General features: G+C 53.7%; 3 protein-coding genes across 4 annotated transcripts in view; all 3 read left to right on the top strand.

The window, feature by feature from the left end:
• The first annotated feature begins 692 nt into the window (after positions 1-692).
• Positions 693-11,062, top strand: SLC33A1 (solute carrier family 33 member 1). Of its 2 annotated transcripts, XM_030954314.1 has the most exons (6): positions 693-1,431; positions 5,580-5,770; positions 6,392-6,576; positions 6,976-7,093; positions 7,836-8,051; positions 9,680-11,053. In XM_030954314.1, exons 1-6 carry the CDS (start codon positions 708-710, stop codon positions 9,845-9,847), a joined length of 1,602 nt encoding a protein of 533 aa, XP_030810174.1. In that variant the 5' UTR covers positions 693-707; the 3' UTR covers positions 9,848-11,053. The 2 variants fall into 2 exon arrangements, with proteins under 2 accessions (XP_030810174.1, XP_030810175.1); XM_030954315.1 differs by lacking the exons at positions 5,580-5,770; positions 6,976-7,093 and having other exon boundaries at positions 9,680-11,062.
• A 1,475-nt stretch (positions 11,063-12,537) lies between these two features.
• C9H3orf33 (chromosome 9 C3orf33 homolog) lies at positions 12,538-18,310 on the top strand. Its single transcript, XM_030954629.1, has 5 exons — positions 12,538-12,630; positions 12,719-12,778; positions 15,534-15,687; positions 16,387-16,547; positions 17,177-18,310. The coding sequence occupies exons 1-5, from the start codon at positions 12,538-12,540 to the stop codon at positions 17,447-17,449; spliced, it is 741 nt and encodes a 246-aa protein (XP_030810489.1). The 3' UTR covers positions 17,450-18,310.
• Positions 18,311-21,088: 2,778 nt separating this feature from the next.
• PLCH1 (phospholipase C eta 1) overlaps positions 21,089-25,965 on the top strand; it is a 57,071-nt gene continuing 52,194 nt past the window's right edge. The window contains exon 1 of the mRNA XM_030954628.1: positions 21,089-21,219. The gene's annotated coding sequence lies outside the window, so the exon portion shown is untranslated. The remainder of the gene's footprint in view (positions 21,220-25,965) is intronic.

The raw sequence follows: 25,965 nt of genomic DNA, 5'->3' as shown, positions 1-25,965 counted from the left end.
AGAAGGAATGAAGGAATTCTGGTTAAGGAATTCTGATTGTGCTGTCAGGTTCCAAACAGTTCTGACATGAGGCTGATAGAAATGTACAGGTTTTGTTCAAAATCGGGGTTTCTTGTCTGTTGTTTTTTGGGATTCATTTGTGTCATTCTTTTACAGTTCTATTTACATTGGCATTCAAGCAGGGTTATCTCAGAGCACATGGCACAGGATTGTGTCCAGACAGATCTGCAGTATCCACAATAAGGAGACTCCACACCCTTTCTGGTCTCTGTTACAGTGTTCGCAGCAAAGATCTTCCTCTTGTCGAGGTGGAACTTCCTGGGCTCAGTCCCTGCCCGTGCTCCGGTGCCATTGCTGAGCCCCCGTAGCAGAGCCTGGGCAGAGCAGAGCTCTGACCCTCCCTGCACCCAGGGACAGCCATGGCTGAGGGCCCTCTCGAGGCTGAATAGCCCCAGCTCCTTCAGCCTTTCCTGGGCACAGAGACGCTCCAGTGATCCCCGATCCGCATCCGATCCCGGTTCCCGTTCCCGGTTCCGCTCCCGCTGCCCCTGTCCCGTCAATCAGGGTCAGGGGGCGTTGTGATGCATGACGTCACCCCCGTTGCACCAATGAGGCGCGGCCACGCCTGGCCCGCGCGGGGCGGGGCCGTTCCCTCAGCGCGGCGGCGGCGCCGGGGCCGCTCCGGGCCGGGCCGTGCCGTGCCGGACATGGCGCCCGCCATCGCCGCCGAGGAGGGTGGCCGGCAGCGCCGCGCCGCCACCCGCCAGCACAGCCTGGACCTGACGGGCGACCCGCCCCCCGACGGGCTGCCCGGCGACACCGAGGCGCTGCTGCCGGCGCCGGCGCGGGCGCGGGGGTACCGCGCGGAGCTGGGCAGCATCCTGCTGCTGCTGGTGCTGTACGTGCTGCAGGGCATCCCGCTGGGGCTGGCGGGCAGCGTGCCGCTCATCCTGCAGAGCAAGAGCGCCAGCTACACCGACCAGGCCTTCTTCAGCTTCGTGTTCTGGCCCTTCAGCCTGAAGCTGCTGTGGGCGCCCTTGGTGGACGCCGTGTACCTGCGCGGCTTCGGCCGCCGCAAGTCGTGGCTGGTGCCCACGCAGTACGTGCTGGGGCTCTTCATGATCTACATGTCCACGCAGGTGGACGCGCTGCTGGGCGACGGCCACGGCCGCGGCCCCGACGTGGCGGCGCTCACCGTCACCTTCTTCCTCTTCGAGTTCCTGGCGGCCACGCAGGACATCGCGGTGGACGGCTGGGCGCTCACCATGCTGTCCCGGGAGAACGTGGGCTACGCCTCCACCTGCAACTCCGTGGGGCAGACGGCCGGCTACTTCCTGGGAAACGTGCTGTTCCTGGCCCTGGAGTCCGCCTCCTTCTGCAACAAGTACCTGCGCTTCGAGCCGCAGCCGCGGGGCATCGTCACCCTCTCAGGTACGGCCGGGTGTGCAGCCCGGTGTGCTGGGACAGAGCCAGAGTGCGCTGCTTTGGAGGGGACCAAATTGATTCCCACGGCAGGGACACCTCCCACTGCCCCAGGTGCTCCCAGTCCCGGTGTCCAGCCTGGCCTTGGGCACTGCCAGGGATGCAGGGGCAGCCACAGCTGCTCTGGGCGCCCTGTGCCAGGGCCTGCCCACCCTCCCAGGGAAGGATTTTTTCCTAATTATAATGGTTATATTTTCCTCAGGATGCTTCTTCCCTGTGCCTGGACCCCTCTATGGTTTGATGCTGGGAACCAAACAGGTTTGGTTTGTCCCTTGCCCCGTGGGAAAGCACAGCCTGCTTGGAGGCTGGCAGAGCCCACTGCTGCATGCACTGTACTTCAGATTTTTTTTGGGCTAAAGTGTGTGGAAAACCTGCCTTGTCATTATCTTGGCTGACTTAAGCACTGTGGAGGAACTCTCTTTTTTTTTTCCTCCTGGTTTAATGGCCATGGACTAGATTACTCTTTAAGAAAAGCAAGCCAAAGTCTCCATGTGGGAAAAAGAAAGAGGGGAACAAAAAAAAAAGATTCTTCCAATATGATATTTTTCACAGAATAAAAGTGAAAGTGTTCAGGGTTGAGCATGTAGCCAGTTTCTGAAGGAAGGCCTTATTTTAGGGGGGGATTTGCTTTTTCTCTTTAGCTAATTAGATGGAGTGTGGTAATCCAAGCATAACTGGCTGTCAGTGGAGGGATGTTTCTGATTGCTGGGGTTTGGGATTTTTCTCAGTAAGGTTCTGTGTGGTGGTTGATGTTAGGGACGTTACCCTGGCGATGCTTGAAGTGCAGCTGGTTTGGTTGCAAGGTTGCGTGAGGACAGGAAATGCGGGCACCATTCTGGCTGCAGCCTCAGGGTGACCCTGGCGGTGAAGAGCAGCTCCCCATGGTCTCAGTCTCTGCTCCCCTCGCACTGATTGCCTTGCCTGTGCCATCTCAGATCAGGTATATGCCAGAACAGGCTGGAATTGTGTGAAGGGGAGCTTTGCCTTCTGTCCTGCCCCTTCCTCAGGGATGAACCAGGACAGCAGTGTCCACACCTGCTGTGCTTGCCTGGTCTCTGCAGCAATCACCACTGCTAACCAGTCCTCCCCTTTGCTCCCTCTGCCAGCCTCGTGCCTGGCCTGTGCCAAGGAGCACAGAGTGGCCCTGCAAGTGTCCCAGCTGGTTCCTGGCTTTCCCTGGGGCTGTGCAGCTCCTGGGCTGGCGTGTCCATCCCGCTCACTGCAGTGCACACTGACGTCTTTGCTGCTGATGCAACTTGCAGCCACTGCTGTTCAGGCAGCTTGGCTTGCCTGTACTTCCCTCACTGCCCAGGGTTTTGGTTGGTTGGGGTTTTTTCCCCTCAGGGCTGTTTGTATAAATGAGTTTGTTACTATTACAAAAGTGCTGTTTTTGAAAGATATTATCCCCAAACCCAAACAGCACCAATGGCACCTCCTTAACCTGCCCTGGTGTATTGATGTGGGTGGAGTAAGAACAGCAAATAACTGACACTGTAGTTGCCAGTATATGGTTTTTCAGATGGTAAAACTATAAGAAATTTCTGTTTCTCAGTCATGTGAGTGGCATTTTGTTGTTTCCCTGGAGCAGCTGAGAGCAGCAGGAGTAACCAGCTCACCAAGGAGCACAGGGGCTCACTGGTCCTTGCCCTGGCTGTAATGGGCTCGTCATGAGCAGGTTTGGGCAGGTAAAGCAGCAGAAAACTTCACTGCTGGAAAAGGTGAATGTTCTCTGCCAGCTCAGATCTCTGAGCACTTTTGTTGTAGGCTGAGCCCAGTGCCAGGGAAAGAAGAAGTCAACACTCCATGATCCAGAGGGTAGCACCCCAAAGGAGCTGGGTCAGGGTTGGTTTGGATAGCAGGTCAGGTTAGTTTGGATATCAGGGAAGGTTCTTCCCCCAGAGAGTGCTGGCACTGCCCAGGCTCCCCAGGGAATGGGCACAGCCCCGAGGCTGCCAGAGCTCCGGGAGCCTTTGGGCAGCACTGCCAGGGTCGTCCTGTGCCAGGCCAGGAGCTGGGATGCTCCTTGTGGGTCCGTCCCAACTGAAGATATTTTGTGATCCTGAGTCAGCTTGGAGTTGTTGAGAAGCAGCAGCAGCATTCATTGTTCTCATTAACTTCAGGAAATGATATGGACAAATGTAAACCCATCATCAAACTCACCAAACCAAAGGCTGTGCTGGGCTGTGTCAGGCTCAAGTGCCAGAGAAGGAAACAGGAAAAACCCTTCTGTGGGCTGATTGTCCTGGCACGTCCAGGGGTTTATTTAGCACTTGCTCTTCAGGTGACTTTTATTTTTTTAAAAGCAGGGGAAGCTCCCTGGCTGGGTTTGTGATTCCTGCCTAGTTTGCCTGTTCCAGGGGAAGAGAGGGAAAGGGAAGGACAGGGAAAGAGTGAACACAGGACAAAGGTGCCCCTTAAAGGCCTCCCCCACTCACCTGTGCCAGGGACTGTGGAGTACCCCTCCTCCTGGGAGGGGATCCTGGGTACCTTCTTCAGGTTGTTTTCCAGCCTGATCCATCTCTGATCTAGTTCAAAAACTTGTCTTGCCCTGTCTCAGTGGTTTGTTTTGTTACTAGCAGTGTGGCTGCAGAAACAAAATAGGGATGGGGGAAGCAGCAGTGGTGGGACCAGAAAGTTTGTCCTTGAAATCCCTTATGTAAACTCTAATTTCAGAGTTCTTCTGCTTGTAGCCTGCTAGTGAGGTTCCTTGCATTTGAAAGGAAATGTACCTTATTTTTGTGTAAACGGCCTACAGCCTCAAAAAACCCAGTTTTTCTTGTCTGAACTGCTCTCTCTCTCTATATATATATATATGGTGGGTTTTTTCTTTTTTCTTGCTTTGCTTTGTTGCTGATGCAGCCCCTGCAGTGCTGTGCTGCAGCTGACAGGGCTGGCCTGATCAGGAGCACTCATGTGATGATGCTCAGAGCTATTTCTATCCCCATCCTTGCACTGTGTGTCTCTCACTGCAGTGATAATGCTCAGGGTTATTATTAGAGAACTGCTCCTCTACATCCTTTGTAGCCAGCAGCTATGATTAGTGAGACTCTCAGAAAATGCATCTTTCCTTGAGAATGTCTGCTCAGGGCACCTTGTGTTTTTAAGAGAGAGCAATCTGACAGCGTTGCTTGTGAGGTCATGTTTATTTCAGGAAAAGGAAAAGTAGTAGAAATGATGTGAGGAGCCTTTTTTCTGTTACCTTGGGAATGGTGGGACACACCTGGAGCAGTCCTTGCACGTTTCCTTCCCTGCTGTGCAGGAGAAGCAGGCAATGATTGATCAAACCTTTGTCTCTGCCCTTTCACCAGCCCTCACTGCTCCGGCTGGGTTTCCTGGAGGCTGCTGGGGCTGCTCCTGACCAGGAAGAATAAAAGCTGCTTCTGTCCTACCCCCTGCACAGGCTGAGTTCTTTCCTGCCCCTGTCATAGAGGCACAGGATAGGATGCTCTTGAACTGGCCATTCACTCAATCAGAAAGTACTCTCTTGGTGGGTTTTTCCTGCCCCACATCCACGATTTAGCAGATACTGATCTGCTTAAAGCAGAGCACTGGAATGCTGCCAAGGATCCACTTCGGCCAGACAAATCTGAGGACTCCTTACAACTCTGTAAAAACTTTCCTTGGGCCATCTTCACCCTCCTAAATGCCTGTTTCCTACAGGTGGGAGATGGATATTAGATAGGGCTGTAGAGCTGAGGCACACAGTGGTTCCCTGACTGCAGGGTAAGGGAGGAGCTGGCAAAGAGTTCTGCCTCTGGAGGTTCTTCCCTGTTTTCTATTACATGTGGTTTTCCTCCTTTATCAGCCTGTAGTGGTTGTGTGAGTAATCCTTCAACACGTTCATTTTTGCCTCTGTTCCTCCTCCAACATGCTCTCTGTGGCAATAACCCACCAAGCAGCAGGGAGGTGACCTGGTTTGCTCCAGCAAACACCTCCTTGCAGAGGAGGGCAGAGCTGTGTCACTCACTGTATGTAGCTCTGTGCTTGTGGTTTGCGTTTGCTGCTTGTTTTTATTCCACTTTGATTATTAGGTTTATATTCTACAACTGTCAATCATGGCTGCTACAAAGAAATTTTTATTTTATTTTCACCTCCAGATTTCCTATTTTTCTGGGGAGCTGTCTTCTTAGTTACCACTACATTGGTTGCCTTTTTGAAAAAGGAAAACGAGGAGCTAATACCAGCAAAGGAAGAAACAAAAGGCATCACTGACACATACAGGCTGCTATTCTCAATAATCAAGATGCCAGCAGTTCTTACTTTCTGTCTCTTGATCCTCACTTCAAAAGTAAGTAAATAGATTTAAGAATTGTTAAATGCTGGCATCAGAGTCTGGAAGGCTGCTGAGTCCCCGGGATGTAACTTAGTTTTGCTGTTGGCTGTCACAAGAGTTGTGAATTTTCACATGAAATTCAAGCAGAATGGGTTATCTCATTGTGCTGAGCAGGGCTGTGCAGCAGAAAAGCTTTGTGAGAGCTTTTGTGTTTGACACAAGCATTGAAGAGAAGTTTGGTGGCAATGTGGTATTAAAGTACATTTTTAAACAGGCTGTGTAGCCTGCAGTTAAAAGGGCAGAAAATGTTTGTTTTTAGCTCAGAATCTCCAGCTCTGTCCGAGCTGGGTTTCCATGGCTGCTAGTTGGACACTGAGGATGCCAGCAGCAGGGAAGGCACAGGAATGAATGGCAGTGCTACTTAATGTGCCTGGAATAGTTTTGGCTGTGATGACAGTAAAGAGTGGTCAAGTGTAGAACATGCAGAACTAATCTGGAAATCAAATCGGGGCAGAAGTGACTTCAGTGACAGTGTGTTCTGTATCCCATTTCTCAATTTACGTGATAGGGAGTAAATTGAATTTCTAGCCAAACGTGCTGTTCTCCTCAGCTTATTTTGTCTCCCTGACATTGCAGATTGGGTTTTCAGCAGCAGATGCTGTAACAGGACTCAAACTGGTGGAGGAGGGAGTCCCCAAGGAGCACCTGGCTCTGCTGGCAGTTCCAATGGTTCCTCTGCAGATCATCTTGCCTCTGGTTATCAGCAAATACACAGCGGGCCCCCAGCCCCTGAACACCTTCTACAAAGCAATGCCTTACAGGTAAAGCCTCATTTTAGTGGAACACAGTAATATGTGCGCTCAGTTTGTGTGTTCAGATCACCTGTAGGGTTTTGTGTGTAACTCTCTGACTTCCAGGTCCAAAGAAGTGTGTCAGGATTGTCACAGTGAGTTGAACTATCTGGTTCATGCAGTGTCACTGTGTGGAAGCATGGGATGTGCATGTACAGCTGCATTGGAGCAGTGCTCTCCTGTTCCTAATTAACAATGTCACTGCTTGTCAAATATTTGATACCTAATTCTGAGATAGAAATAAGTGTAACTATTCAGATCTAAACTATTTTAATGTACTCTCTGTGGTTGTTCAGTGGTTGCTTTGTGTTGAGGAACCACATGGGAAGAATTACTTGGAATGACAAATCATCTTTCTCATCCCTCCAGATTGCTGCTTGGCCTGGAATTCGCTTTCCTGGTGTGGTGGGCTCCTAAAGTAAAGCATGAAGGAGGATTTCCTGTCTACTACTATGCTGTGGTGGTGCTGAGCTATGCTCTACACCAGGTAACAGTCTCAGTGTGGGGAGGGGAAATGCTGTTCCCTGTCTTGTCCTGGGTCACACTGGAATCCCTCCAAGCCTGACCTGTGCTGTGTGGCAGGACTGACTTCTAAAACTCTTGCCAGTGTTATTCCTCCCTATTCCCTGTGCTCCATTGGACATCATCTGGGAGCTACTTTGAATTCTCCATGTCTGCTGTAGTTCCCCAGATTCCTTTTTCCCCAGACCCAGAAGCTCAAAAGCACAGAGGAGCCGGAGAAGCCCCAGAACTGTGCCTGAGCTTGGTAGGCATACTGATGGTTGTGCAAACAAAGTTATGTGATCCTGGTCCTAGGAAAAAAGCTCACTTGTTGGAGGAACATCATAATGGATCTGTTCCAAAGACTTGGGAAACAAGCACCTGATACAGTGTGGTCTATGGATCAGAGCTGGAATGCAGGGCCTTGAGAGGTGATTTTTAAGTGCAGAAGGGTTGTGTTTAGGTGCTGTTTTAGCTGGCTGATTGTATTTCAGTTTGCTAACCCATGTCATGCCAGTGCATGTGAGGCTGGGTCTGTTGCAGCATGACTTGAGACGAGCAGCAGGGCCACTCCCCGAGTTAGCACAGGGACAGGCTGCAGGAGGAACTGCTGCTGCTGCTGCTGCTGGGATCATTTTCCAGTCCGTGCTGCTGAGCTCAGGGGAGCTCTCAGCAGGGTTGTGCTGGGGGTTTCAGTCCTGTCTGTGTGTGTGTCTGTGTGTCCCCAGATCACCCTGTACAGCATGTACGTGGCCATCATGGCCTTCAACGCCAAGGTCAGCGACCCACTCATCGGGGGCACCTACATGACCCTGCTCAACACCGTCTCCAACCTGGGCGGCAACTGGCCCTCCACGGTGGCCCTGTGGCTGGTGGACCCCCTCACAGTGAAGGAGTGTGCCGGGGCCCAGGGCCACACCTGTGCAACTGCAGCGGCCACAGAGGTGAGCCTGGGGCTGGGGAGTCTCTGCTCAATGGCTCAGTTAAATGGCTTCCTTTGGGAACCTTCACAATGTACAGCTTGTGCTCACAGATTCCCACTGATGGAGCTCATTCTCCTGTCTGATAAAATCCAGGCTGTTAGCACCTGTACACTTAGTATAAGCACCCCTTACCCAGGGTTTGCAGCTGCAGAGTAGTGAGCCCTTTGTCCCCATGCTACCTGGAGGAGAAGCAGCAGACTGGTGCCACATTCTGTGCAGCGTGAGGAGCCTGTAGGTGTGGTTTGAGTCAGGGGCTCTGTCCTTGGCAGGCTCTCTGTCCCTCCCCAAGGCCCTCCATTTCTGTGGTAGGTTTTTCTTCCTCCTGTCTCCCTGGAGGGTTCTTATCTGCCTGCCTTGATACCTTCTCCAAGATGCTGCTCTGCTCTCTGATTTTGGTGTCCACTTTCCCCATGAAATCAAGTGGGACTGGCTGCCTGCCCAGTTCTGGGAGCCTTGTGGAAGAGAACAAAGAACTTGCTGTACACAGATCAAACAACAGGACACAAAACTGCTGGGAAAGCAACATTTCAAATTCACCTCCTCACAGCAAATGAGACATTTGACATGGCTGAAGAGTAGAAATGTTTGGGGGTTGTTTTTTTTCTGTGCTTATGACTGAGATTTATTTCCCTCCTGAATGCCAGGATGCTCTAGGATGTGGAGGTTCTCTAAATGATCAAAGTGTTCTGGAGTCCATCATTACTTGTCTGAACTGGAGTTGCAGTTTTTGTTGGTGCAGAGGGGAAACTGCTTCTGTAGCAGATGCTTTCCCAGCCTCTTGCTCATTAGCCTGTCACTAATTAGATTCCTTGTGTCTCAGCCTCTACTGAGCTTGAGGTCCCTTCTCCTTTGCCTCACTCCTCTGATCTTTTCTCAGATCCTCCTGGTTGGTGACATTCCACCACCACCACCACTCCCTTCTTATTCCTAATCTGATCTTGACATGTCTCAGAATAATGAACATGCTGGCAGAGCCTCAGCTCAGAGAGTTGATTAATCCTAGGATTAGAGCAGCGTTGAAAGCCAAACAATAGCAGAAACAATCCTGGGCTGTACAATCACCCTGTGAATGCTGGGGCTTTGTCTTCCAGTTCAAAACCATCCTGGGTGTGTTTCTCCTAGACACAGAATCATGGGATGGTTTGGATTGGAAGGACCTAAAAGCCCATCCAGTGCCAGCCCCTGCCATGGGCAAGGACACCTTCCACTATCCCAGCTTGCTCCCAGCCCTGTCCAACCTGGCCTTGGACATTTCCAGGTCTGGGGAGTCCACAACATGGATGGCTAGAGAAAAAAAATCATCTTTCTCTGTGAGGTTGGGAGCAGTGGTTGCACCTGCAGGCCAGCACGGACAGCGGGGCTGTGCCTGTTTGCTGGAGTTTGCCCTTTGGGCTGATGTGCTCCATTTCCCACATGTTTAGGGCAGGTTTGGTACTTTGTTACTTTTCACGCTGCTGATAAGCTCAAAAGCCTCTCTGACCAACTGCATAGGAAACAAAGAGTAAAGAACTCTATTTAGTCCTGCCCAGGAGCAGGGAGACAGCTCTGCAGTGCTGTGTGCTCAGTGCATTCCCTGTGCTCTGTTTCAGCTGTGCACAGCAGCTGGGGGCTCCTGTGTGACCGCCCTGGACGGGTACTACGTGGAGTCCATCATCTGCGTCATCCTGGGCTTTGCCTGGTGGTTCTTCCTTGGACCAAAATTCAAAAAGCTGCAGGACGAAGGACAGTCTTCGTGGAAGTGCAAGAGGAGCAATTGATGCACTTAGGTGTTGGATGGACCAGCAAGGTGGTTTTAGTTTTATTACAAAGACGTACCCCATAATCAGCACCCCGGAATCTCGGTGTTCTGTGCCACGCCAGATCTGCGTGGCCGAGGCAGGGCTGTGTGTGGCACCACTGCCCTCCCCACAGCACAGCAGTTCAGAAAGGAATGGCCAAAGCAGCACCTCCGTGCCCCATGCTTACCCCTGACTCCAGAGCAGCTGGTTCCATAGGGCACCTCTGGGAAAGCTCCTGGTGCCATGGCTGTAGAGGCAGCAGCATTGCCAGCTGAGTGCCAGCTTTTATTTTCACACAGAAATGATCTGACAGGGCAGCTGAGCCAGGAAAGGATGCCCAAGGCATTCTGACTTGGAGGTTAAGCATGGTACTGTGGAATTCCTTGTGGGAAGATCAGTGTGAGATGTCTGTGGGCTTTGCTTCTCACTTTCTGAACTGTAATCGCGCCTCAAAGGATGAAATGTTCCGGAGATTCTTTTAAATGTATTTTCTGGCTTTTATAAGCTTTAAAGATTTATAAGAAACTATTTTTATAAGCAAATTACATTTGTTTAATTTATTTCCGCTGTTTCAAGGCAGTTTGATTTACGTTCAAGGTAATTTCTTGATGGCAAAATGCTGTAAGGTAGGGCTGGAATAACGCACAATCCTCTGAGCCTTGAGTCCTGCAGCTGGAGCTGGAGGTGCTTCCCAAGGGAGGGCACATGGGCCTTTGGAAGGGGTGAGTTGATAGGGGAAGACCAATCCATTGGTTTTCCAAAGTGTATTACTAAAATTTGAATATTCATTCTCAAAAGCAGTGGGAGCACCAAGAGTTCCCCCAGGCAGGGTGAGAAGAGTGAGGTGGTGATGACAAAGGTGCCAAATTCCCAGGGAGCTGGTGCAGGACTCGCCCTCACATCAATCCAATCCAACAGGCACAGTCCTGTGGCAGAGCTGCTGCAGAATTCACTGCTGGTGCCATGTGGTGGAAACATCCCCGCTGGATTTGTCTCACTGAGCTCCCTCCTGAGTGCCTTAGGGACCCACAGGTGCTGGAGAGGCACTCGGACCCCGCTGGGTGTATGTGGAACATTGGTATTAAAAAGGAAAACTATTAAACATCCCTTGCAAAGGTGCACGAGGTCACCTGCCGCGTTTCTTGTCAATATTTGAGGGACTGGGCCAGGAGGGGTTTGGGATCTTCTGCTGCGGTGTGTTTTGAGGAAAAGTAACCCAATACCACCTCTGGAATGCTTGGGGGTGGGTGGGTGGGTGTACAAAGGGTCTCCTTGGCATCAGGGGTACGGAGGGGACTGGCAGAGGACACTGTGACCTTGTGCTTCACTGGACACTGCCTCCTGTTCTCTGTCCCCTCCCTCGAGGAACACACCTCACAGTTGGCTTCAAGCACAGCAAAACCACTCGTGCCAAGTGAAATCACATGGATTTTACTGCCCAAGCCCCATGTCTTCCAGTTTCCCCTCTGCATAAGAACAAAACGTAAAAATATATCAGATTTATGTCTGCCGCTTTCAGTCCCTGTCCCACCAGCTCCACTGCATTAACTCTGTGAGGCACTTCAGTTCCGTATCCCCTCTGGAACCATGGGCTGCTTATTGAATTACATCTTGCATACCTAGAGGGGTTGTTTCAACTTTTCTGATTGGGAGGAAAAACTTCAAGTGCAGAAGCTGATAAATTAAATTTGCTGTGCATTAGATTTGGGTTTTACTTTGCAAAATTTTTTCACTATTTCTAACGGTGCCAGTGAAACTTGTCACTTATAAAGATGGGTTAAGGATTAACTCAATCAATAATTAGATTATCAACAATATCAAAATTGCACATCAACTCCAAATGGGTAGGAATAGATATGTTACCTTAAATAAATAACTCTGTCCTTTTTTCAAACTGGTAAAACAAGTTATGGATTAGTGCTTTTAATTTAAGTACCTATTTTGGAAGTTGGAAATGTTGCTGCTGTGCCAGCCCCTTAGCAGGCTGCTGAAGAGCACCCATAAAATTTTGATCTTGCTACTTTTTTTCTACCAACTCGGTTCAAAAGTGGTTTTTATTTTTGACATTAGAATTCGTACGAACTTTAGCATTAAAAAACCAAACAAACAACAAACTCCAAACCAACAAGAATAACAAACCAAACAAATTTGAAATGCCAAGAAGAAAGGAACATCTGAAGGGTTGGAGGAGGTGTGGTACAGGTTTGAGGAGCTCAATGCAGAGTTCAGCCTGGAGAGGAGAAGCTCCAGGGAGAGCTCAGAGCCCTGGCAGGGCCTGAAGGGGCTCCAGGAGAGCTGCAGAGGGACTGGGGACAAGGGATGGAGGGACAGGAGCCAGGGAATGGCTCCCACTGCCAGAGGGCAGGATGGATGGGAGATTGGGAATTGGGAATTCCTGCCTGGGATGGGATTCCCAGAGCAGCTGGGGCTGCCCCTGGATCCCTGGCAGTGTCCCGGCCGGGGCTGCTCGGGGCCGGTGTCACTCTGTAGCACAGTGGCACCGGGCGCTGTTCGTTCCCCGGCTCCGTGGCACGGCGGCACCGGGCGCTGTTCGTTCCCCGGCTCCGTGGCACGGCGGCACCGGGCGCTGTTCGTTCCCCGGCTCCGTGGCACGGCGGCACCGGGCGCTGTTCGTTCCCGGCTCCCGCGGGGGCGCTCGGCACGCCGCGATGTCGGAGCGGGGCGGCGGCGGCTCCGAGCGCGCCGCGCTGGCCCTGGCCCGGCTCTCCGAGTGGGCGGACGCGCACCTGGGGCTGCTGCGGGTACCGGGGCTGGGCGGGCACCGGGGCTGGGCGGGTACCGGGCCGGGGGGGCCCGCTGGGCCCGGCTGAGCCCCGTTCTCCTCCGCAGGGCCTGATCGCCGGCGCGGCCGTGGCCGGGGTGCTGCTGCTGGCGCGGAGCCTCCGCGTGGTGAGTGCGGGGCCGGGCCCGGGGGATGCGGGGGAGCCAGGCACGGCCTCCCAGAACCGGGGGGAGCCCGACACGGGCCCAGGGGATGCGGGGGAGCCCGGCAGGGCCGCGGAACCGGGGGGCGGGAGGCGGCACGGCTCCAGAACCGGGGGGCCCGCCACGGGCCCAGGGATGCGGGGCGAGCCCAGCACGGCCGCTCAGAACCGGGAGGTGGGGGAGAGCCGTCACGGCACGGGCTGGGGAGAGCCCGGCCGGGGGAACCGGGGGCAGTCCGGCACGGGCCCTCAGAACCGGGGGCAGTCCGGCACGGGCCCTCAGAACCGGGAGCAGCCCGGCATGGCTTCTCAGAACCGGGAGCAGCCCGGCACGGCTGCTGGGAACCGGGGGCAGTCCGGCACGGGCCCTCAGAACCGGGAACAGCCCGGCATGGCTTCTCAGAACCGGGAACAGCCCGGCATGGCTTCTCAGAACCGGGGGCAGTCCGGCACGGGCCCTCAGAACCGGGGGCAGCCCGGGCCGGCCCCTCAGAACCGGGGGCAGCCCGGCGCGGCCCCTCAGAACGGGGAACAGCCCGGCACGGCTCGTCAGAACCGGGAACAGCCCGGGCCGGCCCCTCAGAACCGGGGGCAGCCCGGGCCGGCCCCTCAGAACCGGGGGCAGCCCGGCGCGGCCGCTCGGGCCCGCGGCGGAGGGGCCGGGCCTGCCCTGCCGTGCCGTTCCGTGCCGTGCCCGGCCCTGCCCCACGGCCGTGGCTCTCCCGCCCGGGGCTGTTCCGGTGGCACCGCCAAAGCATGCCCGTGTTTTGTTCTGGAGGCTCCCGCGAAAGGCTGACCACTCCTCAGTACTTGACATTATTTATATATTTTAACAAACCATCAGCATTCACTGCTTACAAATTCCGTGACTTTTCTGTCAGTTCGCACTCGGCCCCTCTGTGTCAGCTGTGTGTGTGGTTTCTCGTGCTGATCAGCCCCAGCCCTTCCCTCCGCCGGAGCGCGGGGTCCCTTTGGCCCCGGTGCTCAGCGGTCAGTGCTCAGTAGTCGGTGGTCAGTGGTCAGCGGTCGCGCTGTCCCCCTGCTGGAATTGCCTTTTCCCCTAACGGCTCAGCCCGGCTGCCTCCTCGGCTGGTGGCTCCCGCCCAGACAGCCCATTCATCTTGGCATTGTCTTCCCTTTTCCTTAAAACTAAAGATTAGCCAAGCGTGCAAGGTTCACAATGCGGTTGCTTAATCATAACGGTCCTGCTACAGCTACTGATTAACAAGTGAAAAAAAGCCAGCAGTGTTTGATTCAGATCCTGAGGGGCTCGATATCGCTGTCCTGTGGCATCTCCGCGGGTGCCTTGTTCTCGCCTGTTCCTGAGGCCCCTGGGGGGAGTGGTGACCCCTTTGCCTGTCCCACTGCAGCTCGAGCACCCTCCCTTGTCTAAACACAGCTGAAACAGCCTCTTGCCTCAAGTATTCTCTGTCCTTCCACACGCAGAACTGCTTCTGAATGGTTTTAAACGTCACACAAACCTCCCCTCGCTTCCAGGATGGTCAGGGCACACTGGGCTAACACCACACTGCTCACTCCTGGAGAAGCTCCACGAGCAGGAGCCACCGTGCTCCCACAGGGTTCCAGCTGCTTCAAAAATCACAGTTACCTTCATCTTCCCCCTGCACAATTCAAAGTGATACAAGAGAACATTTGTGTGGTGTAAACATCCTACCAGAAAACCTGAACTACAAATGTTGCCAGAATGCTTTTTCTCTGTCTTTTTTTTTTGGTTGGTTTTGACGCAAGGGCCTGTGAATGCATTAACCTGGCTGGTGGAGCAAATGAGATCAGCTTTGAACAACTTTTGTTCCTAAAACCCTCCAGGTTTCCTGCCTGCAAGGTCCCAAATTCCCACGTTCCCAGTGGGAGGCCCTGTGGGCCGCAGAGGGGGAGGTTTGCGGAATAAATAGCACACAGGAGGCACAGCTTTAGTTGTGGTGTTTTGGGGGTTTATTTCCCAGCAGTTGTACAGCAGTGCTCAGTGGGTTTCACAGCTCTGTAGGTCAGTGCTCTGCTAAGGCCTCTTACAGTGAGACCTCAGTGTCTGAAATTTCTGGGGTCTTAATTTTTTGGGGTCTCATGCGTCCTTCTGCCTCACCCCAGACCTGTGGCTGCTCCATTCCTGTGCCACAGCCCAAGTCTTTGCTGCTGCTCAGCTTGGTTTTCCTGTGTGATCACATAACCATCCCCTTTGGATCCTCCCAGGCTGTAGTATCAAATTTAATCTTCTTGTGATCTTCTCAGAGCTGTTCACCTGCCTTTGTCCCTCTCCTGGTTTCCTCCGGCATGAAAGGCGGGGTTGTTTCTGCCCTGCCTGCTCCGCCTTTGTTTTCAGCGTGTCTGTCCTCTGGCTTCCTTTCACCCCTCTCCCAGCCCCATTCAGGCTGCTTCTAAAACACTCTTTTCTCGGGGAATCAAATGAACTTCAATAGGCATTGCTCAAAAAATGGCAGTTTCTGTTCTTTCTCTAAACCTGGTTTTTATGTCTGTGCCGACGTCGCAAGTCCCGTAAAACAGGGAAAAGGGTAAGTGTGGAAGAGGCTGGCACAGCTTCTGCAGCTGATCACTATTAAATATATATCTATATTTACTTGCCCATGGTGTGTAATGATAGAGGTGAAATTTCCCAAACTATTTTGAGACGTTGGATATAATGTGGCTGTAACTGCTCTGTATTTTTTCTTAAAATTTTGTCTTTCTCTTCCTTCCATTAATAGACAACGAAATTCACAAATCCTTTGGAAATACCTGTGGAGTTTGTAGAAAAGAATGTGAAATTGAGAGGGAAATTACATCACATCACAGAGAAGGGCCTGGAAGTTGAGCACATTCCCATCAGCATTCCTTTCATCTCAGCCATCCAGAGAAAATGTGAGTAATGAGGAAAAGAGTGTGAAGAGCAAGGGCAGAAATGAAATGTGCTGCTCTTAGAGTGGCTGCAAGCTTGAGAGGAAGGGCTGAGGCACATTTCCAGAGCTGCCTTTTGGTCTTTCTGTGCTTTGCAAGTGGGAAACTGGGAAATAAAAGACATGAGGAGACAGAGAGTTTGTCACTACAGTATTTGTGTTAATCCTTACAGTTACTATGATATTTTCCAGCAGCAGAAGTAAGCACTCAGGCAGTGTGTGAGAAGCAAGCACTCAGAGCTTGCACAGCTCATCTCATTCCTGGCAAAAAGCCTCTGTTGGGATTGTGCTTTTCTTTGCAGACACCATTTTTTGGGGACAGTTTTTCTGTCAGAAACAAACTGTCCATCAAGTCCATGGCTCACACTGGCCGTGCAAACACCAGCAGGTGCTGATGCTTCTGCCCCTGTGGATGAAAGATAGGGACTGAGAGTGGGAACAGATCTTTTTCTTTGCATGCACAATAAACCAAATTATGAATTAGGCAGCCTTGAATTGATATAATTTTTTTTCCCTGAAGAAGAAATGAGACCAAATTCCTGTTTGCTTTGAGGAACTCAAAGGGATTCTTTTAGTCCACAGGAATCAATTCATTCCCAGCAGCTGAGGGTCTGTGCAAGGCTGAGCTGTGCCCCAGCAGCACATGTGTCCCTTTCCCTTGCAGGGCAGCCAGAGGGGCTCCTGCTGATCCGCCTGGCTGGGGTGGAGCTGGCTGCAGGTGGCACAGCCTGGCTGCAGCGGGAGCTGCTCCCCAAACAGCCCCTGTGGTTCCAGCTCCTGGGGAGGGACAGCTCGGCCCTGGACTGCCTCGTCCTAGTCCATAAGGTAAGGAGACACAAACACTGGCTCTTGTCTGCAGCTTTAGATGTGACTGTAGTCACACAGTTCTCTCAGTGCCTTTAACAAATGCTATTGTTTATGATTTATCATCCTTGGTGTGAATTTTAAATGTTGCACTTGCAAATCTGATTGCAGGAGCAGTAGTTTTTCAGACTGATTCATGGCAGGAATGTGTTTCTCTGCCAGTGCCAAAAAGGCATCTGCAGTTCTGATTAGCCTAATGTTTGTTATCCAGTGTTCCCTCACAAATCCCTTGCATTATAGAATCACAGCATGGTTTGGGTTGGAAGGGACTTAGACCATCCAGTCCCAGCCCATGGGCAGGGACACCCTCCACTATTCCAGGTGCTCCCAGCCCCAATGTCCAGCCTGGCCTCGGACACTGCCCGGGATGCAGGGGCAGCCACAGCTGCTCTGGGCACCCTGTGCCAGGCCCTGCCCACCCTCACACTGGAGTTGGGTTTGAGGTCACCTGGATTCCTCTTCACTTCTAACTTCTCCTGCCAAAGTGCAGATACAGCCATGAGTAAAGCTTGTAACTCTGAGGGAGTTCACCCCAAACCCCAAATAACCCTGTTTCAATGGTGAATATCTATTTATTGTGGTTTTTCTAGGGTGGATTTTTCAGCATGTGCTTGAACGAAGAGCTCCTGAGCCAAGGGCTGGCCAGAGCAGCCCGGATTGAGGGGCTGCCTCACCACTCCCGCCTCTACTGGAAACTGCACAAAAGGCTCCTCCGGGCTGAGTTAAAGGCTGTGAAGAAAAATAAAGGCATATGGAAGGAGCAGAGCTACTCTGAAAGAGTCCAGGAGCGCATAAGCAGCAATAAATTCCTGCAGAGGCTGAAACAGTTTGTGAGCTGGGTTAGAAGCTCTACTGAGAGGTGAAAAGGTGGGGAATGCAGCTCCCCACGTTGGGATTGGTGTATGTTTGTGATCACAAACAGTGCTGTGATGTTGAGGGTCCCTGCCTCAAACACAAACCCCACAGTTCATGGTTACACAGAATAGAAACCCCCAGTCCATGGTTATTTAGAATACATCCCATATCATAACCCCCACGGGACTGAAGTTTAGTAGCAGTGTGCAGGCCACCAGTGAAAATGTTCTGATGCCAAACTTCTCCACAGTGATGTCCTGAATTAGTTGTCCAGTTTCCACCTACTGAACTCCTCCAGGCTGTGCTGCCCAGTGCACCTTTGAGGGGCAGGGTCCCTTCACACCCCTGTAATGTGCCACTGCTGCCAAGCCCACACTCGACACAAACCCCATGTCAGGCCTTTACAAAGCTCGTGGGATGGGTTTAAACACAACCTTTTGGTTTGAATTCTGTGCTTATGCTATTTTTGGTGTAATTTGTGGTTTAAAACTCATTCATCTTGATTGATGGGTTGCATTGTTAGTGATATAAAAGGTGATTTGTTATGGTTGATCTTAAAAAGCTGATAAGGTTGTAATAACTAAAGTTCCTCAGGGGAAAAACATCACTTGATATATCAAAGAATATAATGTCAGGAATCCAAATATTTCAAAGACAACTTTCATTTGAAGAGGAAAAATCTGTTTTTTTTCCTGAAGGTTCTGTATCTAAAATTAGATGAATATGAAACTTTAACGTGAAATTTGACAAGGAGGATCAGACTGCTAAGAAGTTGAATTCTTACTTTATTTTTGATACACATGTGAAGTATATGAGTGTATTACTATTTATGTTGTAAATATTCTCAGAATAAAGATTGAATTTCTCAAGTTCATTGTTACATGTTTTATACACCCAGCCCTTGACCCTTGTTTGACCTCCCACAGTCCCAATATTTATTTAAAGTGAAGTGTTTTACAGATTTTCTTTCTTTCTGTGTGGTTGCTTTCCAATGAAACACTGGGGAGAAGAGTGGGGGACAAAAAACCCTTAATAACTGAGCGCTGCTTATCTGGCAATTAGTTGCTGCATCAGCATTTTCTCTGCTGACTTCAGGGCAAAGTTGTGACTCTTGAGATCCTTAAAAAAAGCCAGTTTCCTTGGGTAAGAATAGATGTGAGTGGTTCTTTACTCCTTTTGTTCTGGTCCTCCCAGGGTGAGGCTGGTGCTAGGGAGCAGCGAGCCATGAAATACCTGCAGTGTGTTGGAACCCAGTGTGGGGCAGAGGGGAGGCAGCTCCGGAGCAGCAAACCAGGTGTTTGTGCCTGCTTGAAAATGGAAAACAAGAAAAGTGAGATCCCGGGTTTATGCATAAGACAGTGGAGGGCTGAGCCAGCCACCACCGTGGTTCTTGGAAGTGAAACTCATCAGGCAGTCAGGGATTTGGGATTGGCTGTGGCACCCTCCAGAGTGAAACTCTTGATTTTTAACCCCAAACTATGCATTCAGGCTCAGCAGCAATCCACTCCTGGGGGTTTATAGGTGTTCCTATGTCTGGGAAGTAGGAGGAGGTTTTCCAAGCTGGGCATAATTGTACACTGATGATTTATTTTCTGTAATTAAATATAATTCTGGACTTTGCACTTCTGTTTTGTAGATGAGTCACAGGAGGATTTATCACCAAAATCCACTGTAAAGCTGAGAGAAAAGTCTCAGGAAGCCACATGCTACATTTCTAGCAAGCAGAGGTGAGGTGTGGGCGAATGTGAACAGAGTGTGTTGTTCCCTCACATGGATTTGGGGTTGCAGTGACAAATGATTTCTTGAGGGTCAGGTCCTGCAATTGTTTGTTAATGCTGTTTTCCTTATCATGCAGGGCTTATCTTTAAAAAAACCCCAACCCACCAGCACACCCTCCCCCTCAGAAAGAGCCCAATTCAGTTCAAAGCTGTGCTTTCCATCTGTGCAGGGCTTGAGAGGTTGCAGATCCTGTCTCTGTGGGAGGCCTGGCTATTGGAAAAGCAGTAATAGGAGCAGAGACAAATATCTCTGCAGCACCCGGCAGGGCTGGCTGGGGAGAAGCAGCATTTTCCCCCCTACATAAACCCCCACGGCTGCCTCTCAGCAGCTCCATCCCTCCCTTCACCCGCAGCAGTGCCCAGCAGAGGGTTTCCAACAGAGGAGGCAGTTCTGTGACTGGGAATAGGGACAAGAATTAAACTGTTTAGCACTTAGCACTTGTGCCTTTGCTCTCCCACCTCCGAATGTGAGCATTGCAACATCTTCAAAAGACCACAGGCAGTGAAAGGAGAGACCCGGCCTCCAAATGGCCCAAGAAAAATACCTCCGACACTGCACAGACTTTTTATTGCTGGTGTGGCATGTCAGGCAAATGGCAATAAACATCCCCGGCCCCTCGGAGCCCACCGGCTGCGCGGGCACCGGGCTGCTCTTTGCATGCTTTGGGAACAAACTTCTGAGCAGGGCTATTGTGATAGGAGAACGGGGAAGGGCTTTAAACGAGGGGAGATCGGTTTAGATCGGATTTAAGAAGGAATTGTTTTACTCAGAGGGTGGTGAAGCCCGGGCACAGGGTGCCCAGAGAAGCTGCGGCTGCCCCATCCCGGGCAGTGTCCGAGGCCAGGTTGGACACGGTTTGGAGCAGCCTGGGACAGCGGAAGGTGTCCCTGCCATGGCAGGGGTGGGGTGGGAGGGCCGGGGGTCTCCATGGCACCCGCTGGGCGAGGGGCCGCCCCGAGGGGCCGCTTCTCGCTCTGTTCCCATCGCGTCCCACCGGCACCGCTCCCCGCGGCTCGGACGGGGAGCTCGGTGAGCCCCGCCGGGAGGAGACTCTGCCGGGCGGGCGGGGGTCGGGCCGGGCAGCGCTGGGGGGAGCGGCTCGGGGGGCTCAGTCCCGGCCCGGCAGCGCTGAGGGGAGCGGACCGGGGGGCTCAGTCCCGATGGTGCTGAGGGGAGCGGACCGGGGGGCTCAGTCCCGGTTGTGCTGAGGGGAGCGGCTCGGGGGGCTCAGTCCCGATGGTGCTGAGGGGAGCGGACCGGGGGGCTCAGACCCGGCTGTGCTGAGGGGAGCGGCTCGGGGGGCTCAGTCCCGATGGTGCTGAGGGGAGCGGCTCGGGGGGCTCAGTCCCGGCTGTGCTGAGGGGAGCGGCTCGTGGGGGCTCAGTCCCGGCCCGGCAGCGCTGAGGGGAGCGGCTCGGGGGGCTCAGTCCCGATGGTGCTGAGGGGAGCGGACCGGGGGCTCAGTCCCGATGGTGCTGAGGGGAGCGGCTCGGGGGGCTCAGACCCGGCTGTGCTGAGGGGAGCGGACCGGGGGGCTCAGTCCCGATGGTACTGAGGGGAGCGGCTCGGGGGGCTCAGACCCGATTGTGCTGAGGGGAGCGGCTCGGGGGGCTCAGTCCCGGCGGCGCTGAGGGGAGCGGGCGGCGCTGCCCCGCTGCTAGCTCGCAGCGCACACACAATGGAGCAATGGAGCAGGTTGAACGGGCTCGGGACCGCGGCAACACCGGCGCTGGATCTCGGCTCGGGCCGCCGCAGCCGCTCCCATGCGGACGGGACGCTCCGCTCCGCTCTACCGCGGCCGCTCCGGGTTTCGGCAGGGCCCGCGGCGGGGGCGGGCCGCGCCGGGCCGGGCCGGGCAGGGCGGGCGGCAGCGCTGGGGTTTGAACGGAGCAGGTTGTGCACCCGTACCGGGCTGGGGCTGTGCGTGCGGCCGTGGCGGCGAGGCACAGCACCGCACCGGACCGCACTGGACCGGACCGAGCCCGCCCCGGCGGCCGCGGTGAGTGAGGGCGGACGGGACCCCCGAGCCCCGTCCCCGTGCGCGGCGCCGCGGGCGCTCCTGGCGGGACGGGACTGTGTCCCTGCGAGCCTCCGCTGGGCTTTCCCATGCGGTTGGTGCTGGTTTCTCCCGTGTTCGCGGCCGGGGCTGAGGTGGGGGTTTGCGAGCTGGAGTTTATTTTCAGCCCGTTCCACAGACGGCTCCGCGTGCCCCGAGCGCTCGCTGTGCCGAGCCGCCGCGCCGGGGCTCTCCCGGCTGCCGCCGCCGTGCCTCGGCCGTGTTTGTGCTGCTGGGCACGGGGAGCATCGCCGGGACGAGCTGCAGCCGCTCCCTGCCCCGCTCGCCATGTGCCGGGGCGGCGCTGCCCCGCGGCGGTGCCAGGGCAGCGCCTGGGCCGCGGGCCGGGACACCGCAGCGAGCTGCAGCCGCCCGGCTCGGCCCAGAGCAGCCCAGCCCGTGTGCAGCGAGGCTCAGTGGAAAATCCCGACCCCCTGAGCAGCGCAGGACAGCAGCCAGCAGTGGGAGCGCGCCTGTCCCCACCTGGGAGGTGCTGGGACGGTGCTGAGAAGAGTCAAACCTCTTGCTGGATTGAGTCCTCCCTAAAAATACCTTATTTCTAATTACCTGCTCCATAAGCCATTTTTTTAAAAAATGATAAAGTAGGAATTAAACTCCATGCACGTTTTGTTGTGATTCAGCTACTCCGTGCAATTCTGGGAACTTCAACTCCAGCCGGCCAAAAAGTGTTTTAGAAGAAGTGTTATTAAATTCCAGGGAGAAAGATATAAGCCTTATCTGATGGACCAGTCATAGGCTCTTTGTTTAGAGTGTGCTTTAACTCCTGAGTTATAAAACACAATGTTTGCCTGTTTTCAGGGGGCCCTCCTGCTTTAGTTGTCCTTGGGACTTCTGGCCCTCATGTTGCAAAACTTAGGAAATGAAAGAAAAGTTAAGGTGTTTGTTCTGAAATGTGAAAGAATAATTGCAGGTAACAGTACTGAAAAGAGAGGCAGGGTTCAACCCTGCAGTGAGGCACCTGAGTTAAGATAATGTGAGATATGGAAAGAAAAGCCAGGCATTTTGCGAGGTGAGAGGCAGCATAGTGCATGCACGCTGTTAAAAAGTCTTCCTGGTTCTTTAAGCATCAGCTCCCTGCAATAAGTTTGAGAGTGCTACTTTTATAAAATCTGTTTTTAACTCTGAAGGATGCTCTTTTCCTACATTTAAAAATGCCCGTAGGCTGTTACAGAAAGAAATCTTGAGTTTTATCAGCTGAAGATGCACGATTTGTGAGAAATGATCCATTCACGGGTGCTTTCTGGTCCTGTGCTACCTATTGTCTATAAAACCGGGGATCAGCTGGTGGGTTGGGATCAAGTGGCGCACAACTCATTATTTTAACAATAGGGGCTCGGCTTGGGAGGTTGCCTAGGGAATTGATTTAATGCCGTTGTCCTTTCAGCCGTTGAGGCGGGTGTCCCGCCATGACTTTGATCAAAATCACCGGTATTTGAGAAGGAGAATAAAATTTTCACTCCAAAAAAGCAAAGGAGAGGTCACTCGCTATTAACAGCTCCCAGTTTTGCATGAGCTGATCTGTAATTTAAAACACTGTCAAGAAATACCCGTGACACTAAAACAGTTTCATGAGCATCAAAATGTAGAACGAAAATTAGTCCTCTGTTCAAGATTTGGCTTCCCCTTATTTCTGGGAAAGGCTTTAAGCTGTGTGTTTCTGTTGGGTCTATAAAATAATCTTAATATAAACGGAACAGTTTTCCTTTAATGAAATCTGAATAGGCTGAGGTTTTTTCTAAGGCATTACCCAAGATCCAATTCAATTTAAATTGATAATGTTGATGGCACAGTCAGGGCACAGCCACGTGGGGTAGTGTGGTGGTGTGGAGATTCGTTTTGTTTGTTTGCTCTGGGCTTTTTAATAACTTTAAACAAGCTTGAGTGTTAAAACAAAATCAAACTCTCCAAATTAGGAAAGTAAATGTCTATTTCCAGGTCTGCTGGAGACCTGCTGTACTGTCTGCAGTAGGAGAGCATTTTCTGCCTGTGCCTTCAGAGGGGGTGAGCCTGTCGGGCCTGATTGCCCTGGGGGCTCTTACAGGAACTCAGGAACGCAAGTGTGACCCTGGGTGCTGCGGGTGTGCTGGGCTCTGTGGCAGTGAGGGTGCTGTACAAGGTGTGCTGGGCTCTGTGGCAGTGAGGGTGCTGTACAAGGTGTGCTGGGCTCTGTGGCACTGAGGGTGCTGTACAGGGTGTGCTGGGCTCTGTGGCAGTGAGGGTGCTGTACAGGGTGTGCTGGGCTGTGTGGCACTGAGGGTGCTGTACAAGGTGTGCTGGGCTCTGTGGCAGTGAGGGTGCTGTACAGGATGAGCTGGGTGCTGTACAGGGTGTGCTGGGCTCTGTGGCACTGAGGGTGCTGTACAGGGTGAGCTGGGCTCTGTGGCAGTGAGGGTGCTGTACAGGGTGTGCTGGGTGCTGTACAGGGTGAGCTGGGCTCTGTGGCAGTGAGGGTGCTGTACAGGGTGAGCTGGGCTCTGTGGCACTGAGGGTGCTGTACAGGGTGTGCTGGGCTCTGTGCCACTGAGGGTGCTGTACAGGATGAGCTGGGTGCTGTACAGGGTGTGCTGGGCTCTGTGGCACTGAGGGTGCTGTACAGGATGTGCTGGGCCCTGTGGCAGTGAGGGTGCTGTACAGGATGAGCTGGGTGCTGTACAGGGTGTGCTGGGCTCTGTGGCACTGAGGGTGCTGTACAGGGTGTGCTGGGCTCTGTGGCACTGAGGGTGCTGTACAAGGTGTGCTGGGCTCTGTGGCAGTGAGGGTGCTGTACAGGGTGTGCTGGGCTCTGTGGCACTGAGGGTGCTGTACAGGGTGTGCTGGGCTCTGTGGCAGTGAGGGTGCTGTACAGGGTGTGCTGGGTGCTGTACAAGGTGTGCTGGGCTCTGTGGCACTGAGGGTGCTGTACAGGGTGTGCTGGGCTCTGTGGCAGTGAGGGTGCTGTACAGGGTGTGCTGGGCTCTGTGCCACTGAGGGTGCTGTACAGGATGAGCTGGGTGCTGTACAGGGTGTGCTGGGCTCTGTGGCACTGAGGGTGCTGTACAGGATGTGCTGGGCCCTGTGGCAGTGAGGGTGCTGTACAGGATGAGCTGGGTGCTGTACAGGGTGTGCTGGGCTCTGTGGCACTGAGGGTGCTGTACAGGGTGTGCTGGGTGCTGTACAAGGTGTGCTGGGCTCTGTGGCACTGAGGGTGCTGTACAGGGTGTGCTGGGCTCTGTGGCAGTGAGGGTGCTGTACAGGGTGTGCCGGGCTCTGTGGCAGTGAGGGTGCTGTACAGGATGTGCTGGGTGCTGTACAGGGTGTGCTGGGCTCTGTGGCAGTGAGGGTGCTGTACAGGATGTGCTGGGTGCTGTACAGGGTGAGCTGGGCTCTGTGCCACTGAGGGTGCTGTACAGGATGAGCTGGGTGCTGTACAGGGTGTGCTGGGTGCTGTACAGGGTGTGCTGGGCTCTGTGGCACTGAGGGTGCTGTACAGGGTGTGCTGGGCTCTGTGGCAGTGAGGGTGCTGTACAGGGTGTGCTGGGCTCTGTGGCACTGAGGGTGCTGTACAGGGTGTGCTGGGCTCTGTGGCAGTGAGGGTGCTGTACAGGGTGTGCTGGGCTCTGTGGCAGTGAGGGTGCTGTACAGGGTGTGCTGGGCTCTGTGGCAGTGAGGGTGCTGTACAGGGTGTGCTGGGCTCTGTGGCAGTGAGGGTGCTGTACAAGGTGTGCTGGGCTCTGTGGCACTGAGGGTGCTGTACAGGGTGTGCTGGGCTCTGTGGCAGTGAGGGTGCTGTACAGGGTGTGCTGGGTGCTGTACAGGGTGAGCTGGGCTCTGTGGCAGTGAGGGTGCTGTACAGGGTGTGCTGGGCTCTGTGGCAGTGAGGGTGCTGTACAGGATGAGCTGGGTGCTGTACAGGGTGTGCTGGGCTCTGTGGCAGTGAGGGTGCTGTACAGGGTGTGCTGGGCCCTGTGGCAGTGAGGGTGCTGTACAGGGTGTGCTGGGCCCTGTGGCACTGAGGGTGCTGTACAGGGTGTGCTGGGTGCTGTACAGGGTGTGCTGGGCCCTGTGGCACTGAGGGTGCTGTACAGGATGTGCTGGGTGCTGTACAAGGTGTGCTGGGCTCTGTGGCAGTGAGGGTGCTGTACAGGGTGTGCTGGGTGCTGTACAAGGTGTGCTGGGCTCTGTGGCAGTGAGGGTGCTGTACAGGATGTGCTGGGCCCTGTGGCAGTGAGGGTGCTGTACAGGGTGTGCTGGGTGCTGTACAGGGTGTGCTGGGCTCTGTGGCACTGAGGGTGCTGTACAGGATGAGCTGGGTTCTGTGGCAGTGAGGGTGCTCTACAAGCACTTTGGTGGCGTTTTCCTCGTGGCACGGCAGATGCAGAGCCTGCTCTGAGCAGCCGCGGCTGTTGCACTGGGAGGTGTCAGAGGCACTGGCCAGCAGCCAGCGGCTCCCTGGGCAGCGGATTCACTGGTTTGAACCTGTGTCTGTGGGCTGTGCCAGCGACAAATCTGGTTTTGTTTCCCAGCCCAGGAGCAGAAGGTGCTTCTGGTGGAGCCCTGCGGGGGTCAGCTGGTGCCAGACTGATCTAACGGCCAGCAGGGAGCTGTGTGCTCTTGTGTACTCCTTCGGGTTTGTTTTCCTCCCTTCTTGTTTATTTTAGGAAGCTGGAACTGTTTTCTGTAACAAAGGTG

The sequence above is a fragment of the Camarhynchus parvulus genome, chromosome 9, assembly GCF_901933205.1.
Source record: "Camarhynchus parvulus chromosome 9, STF_HiC, whole genome shotgun sequence".
In the NCBI taxonomy this organism is placed as follows: domain Eukaryota; kingdom Metazoa; phylum Chordata; class Aves; order Passeriformes; family Thraupidae; genus Camarhynchus; species Camarhynchus parvulus.
The sequence above is the reverse complement of the archived record's forward strand: the minus strand, read 5'-3'. Positions and strand labels throughout refer to the sequence as shown.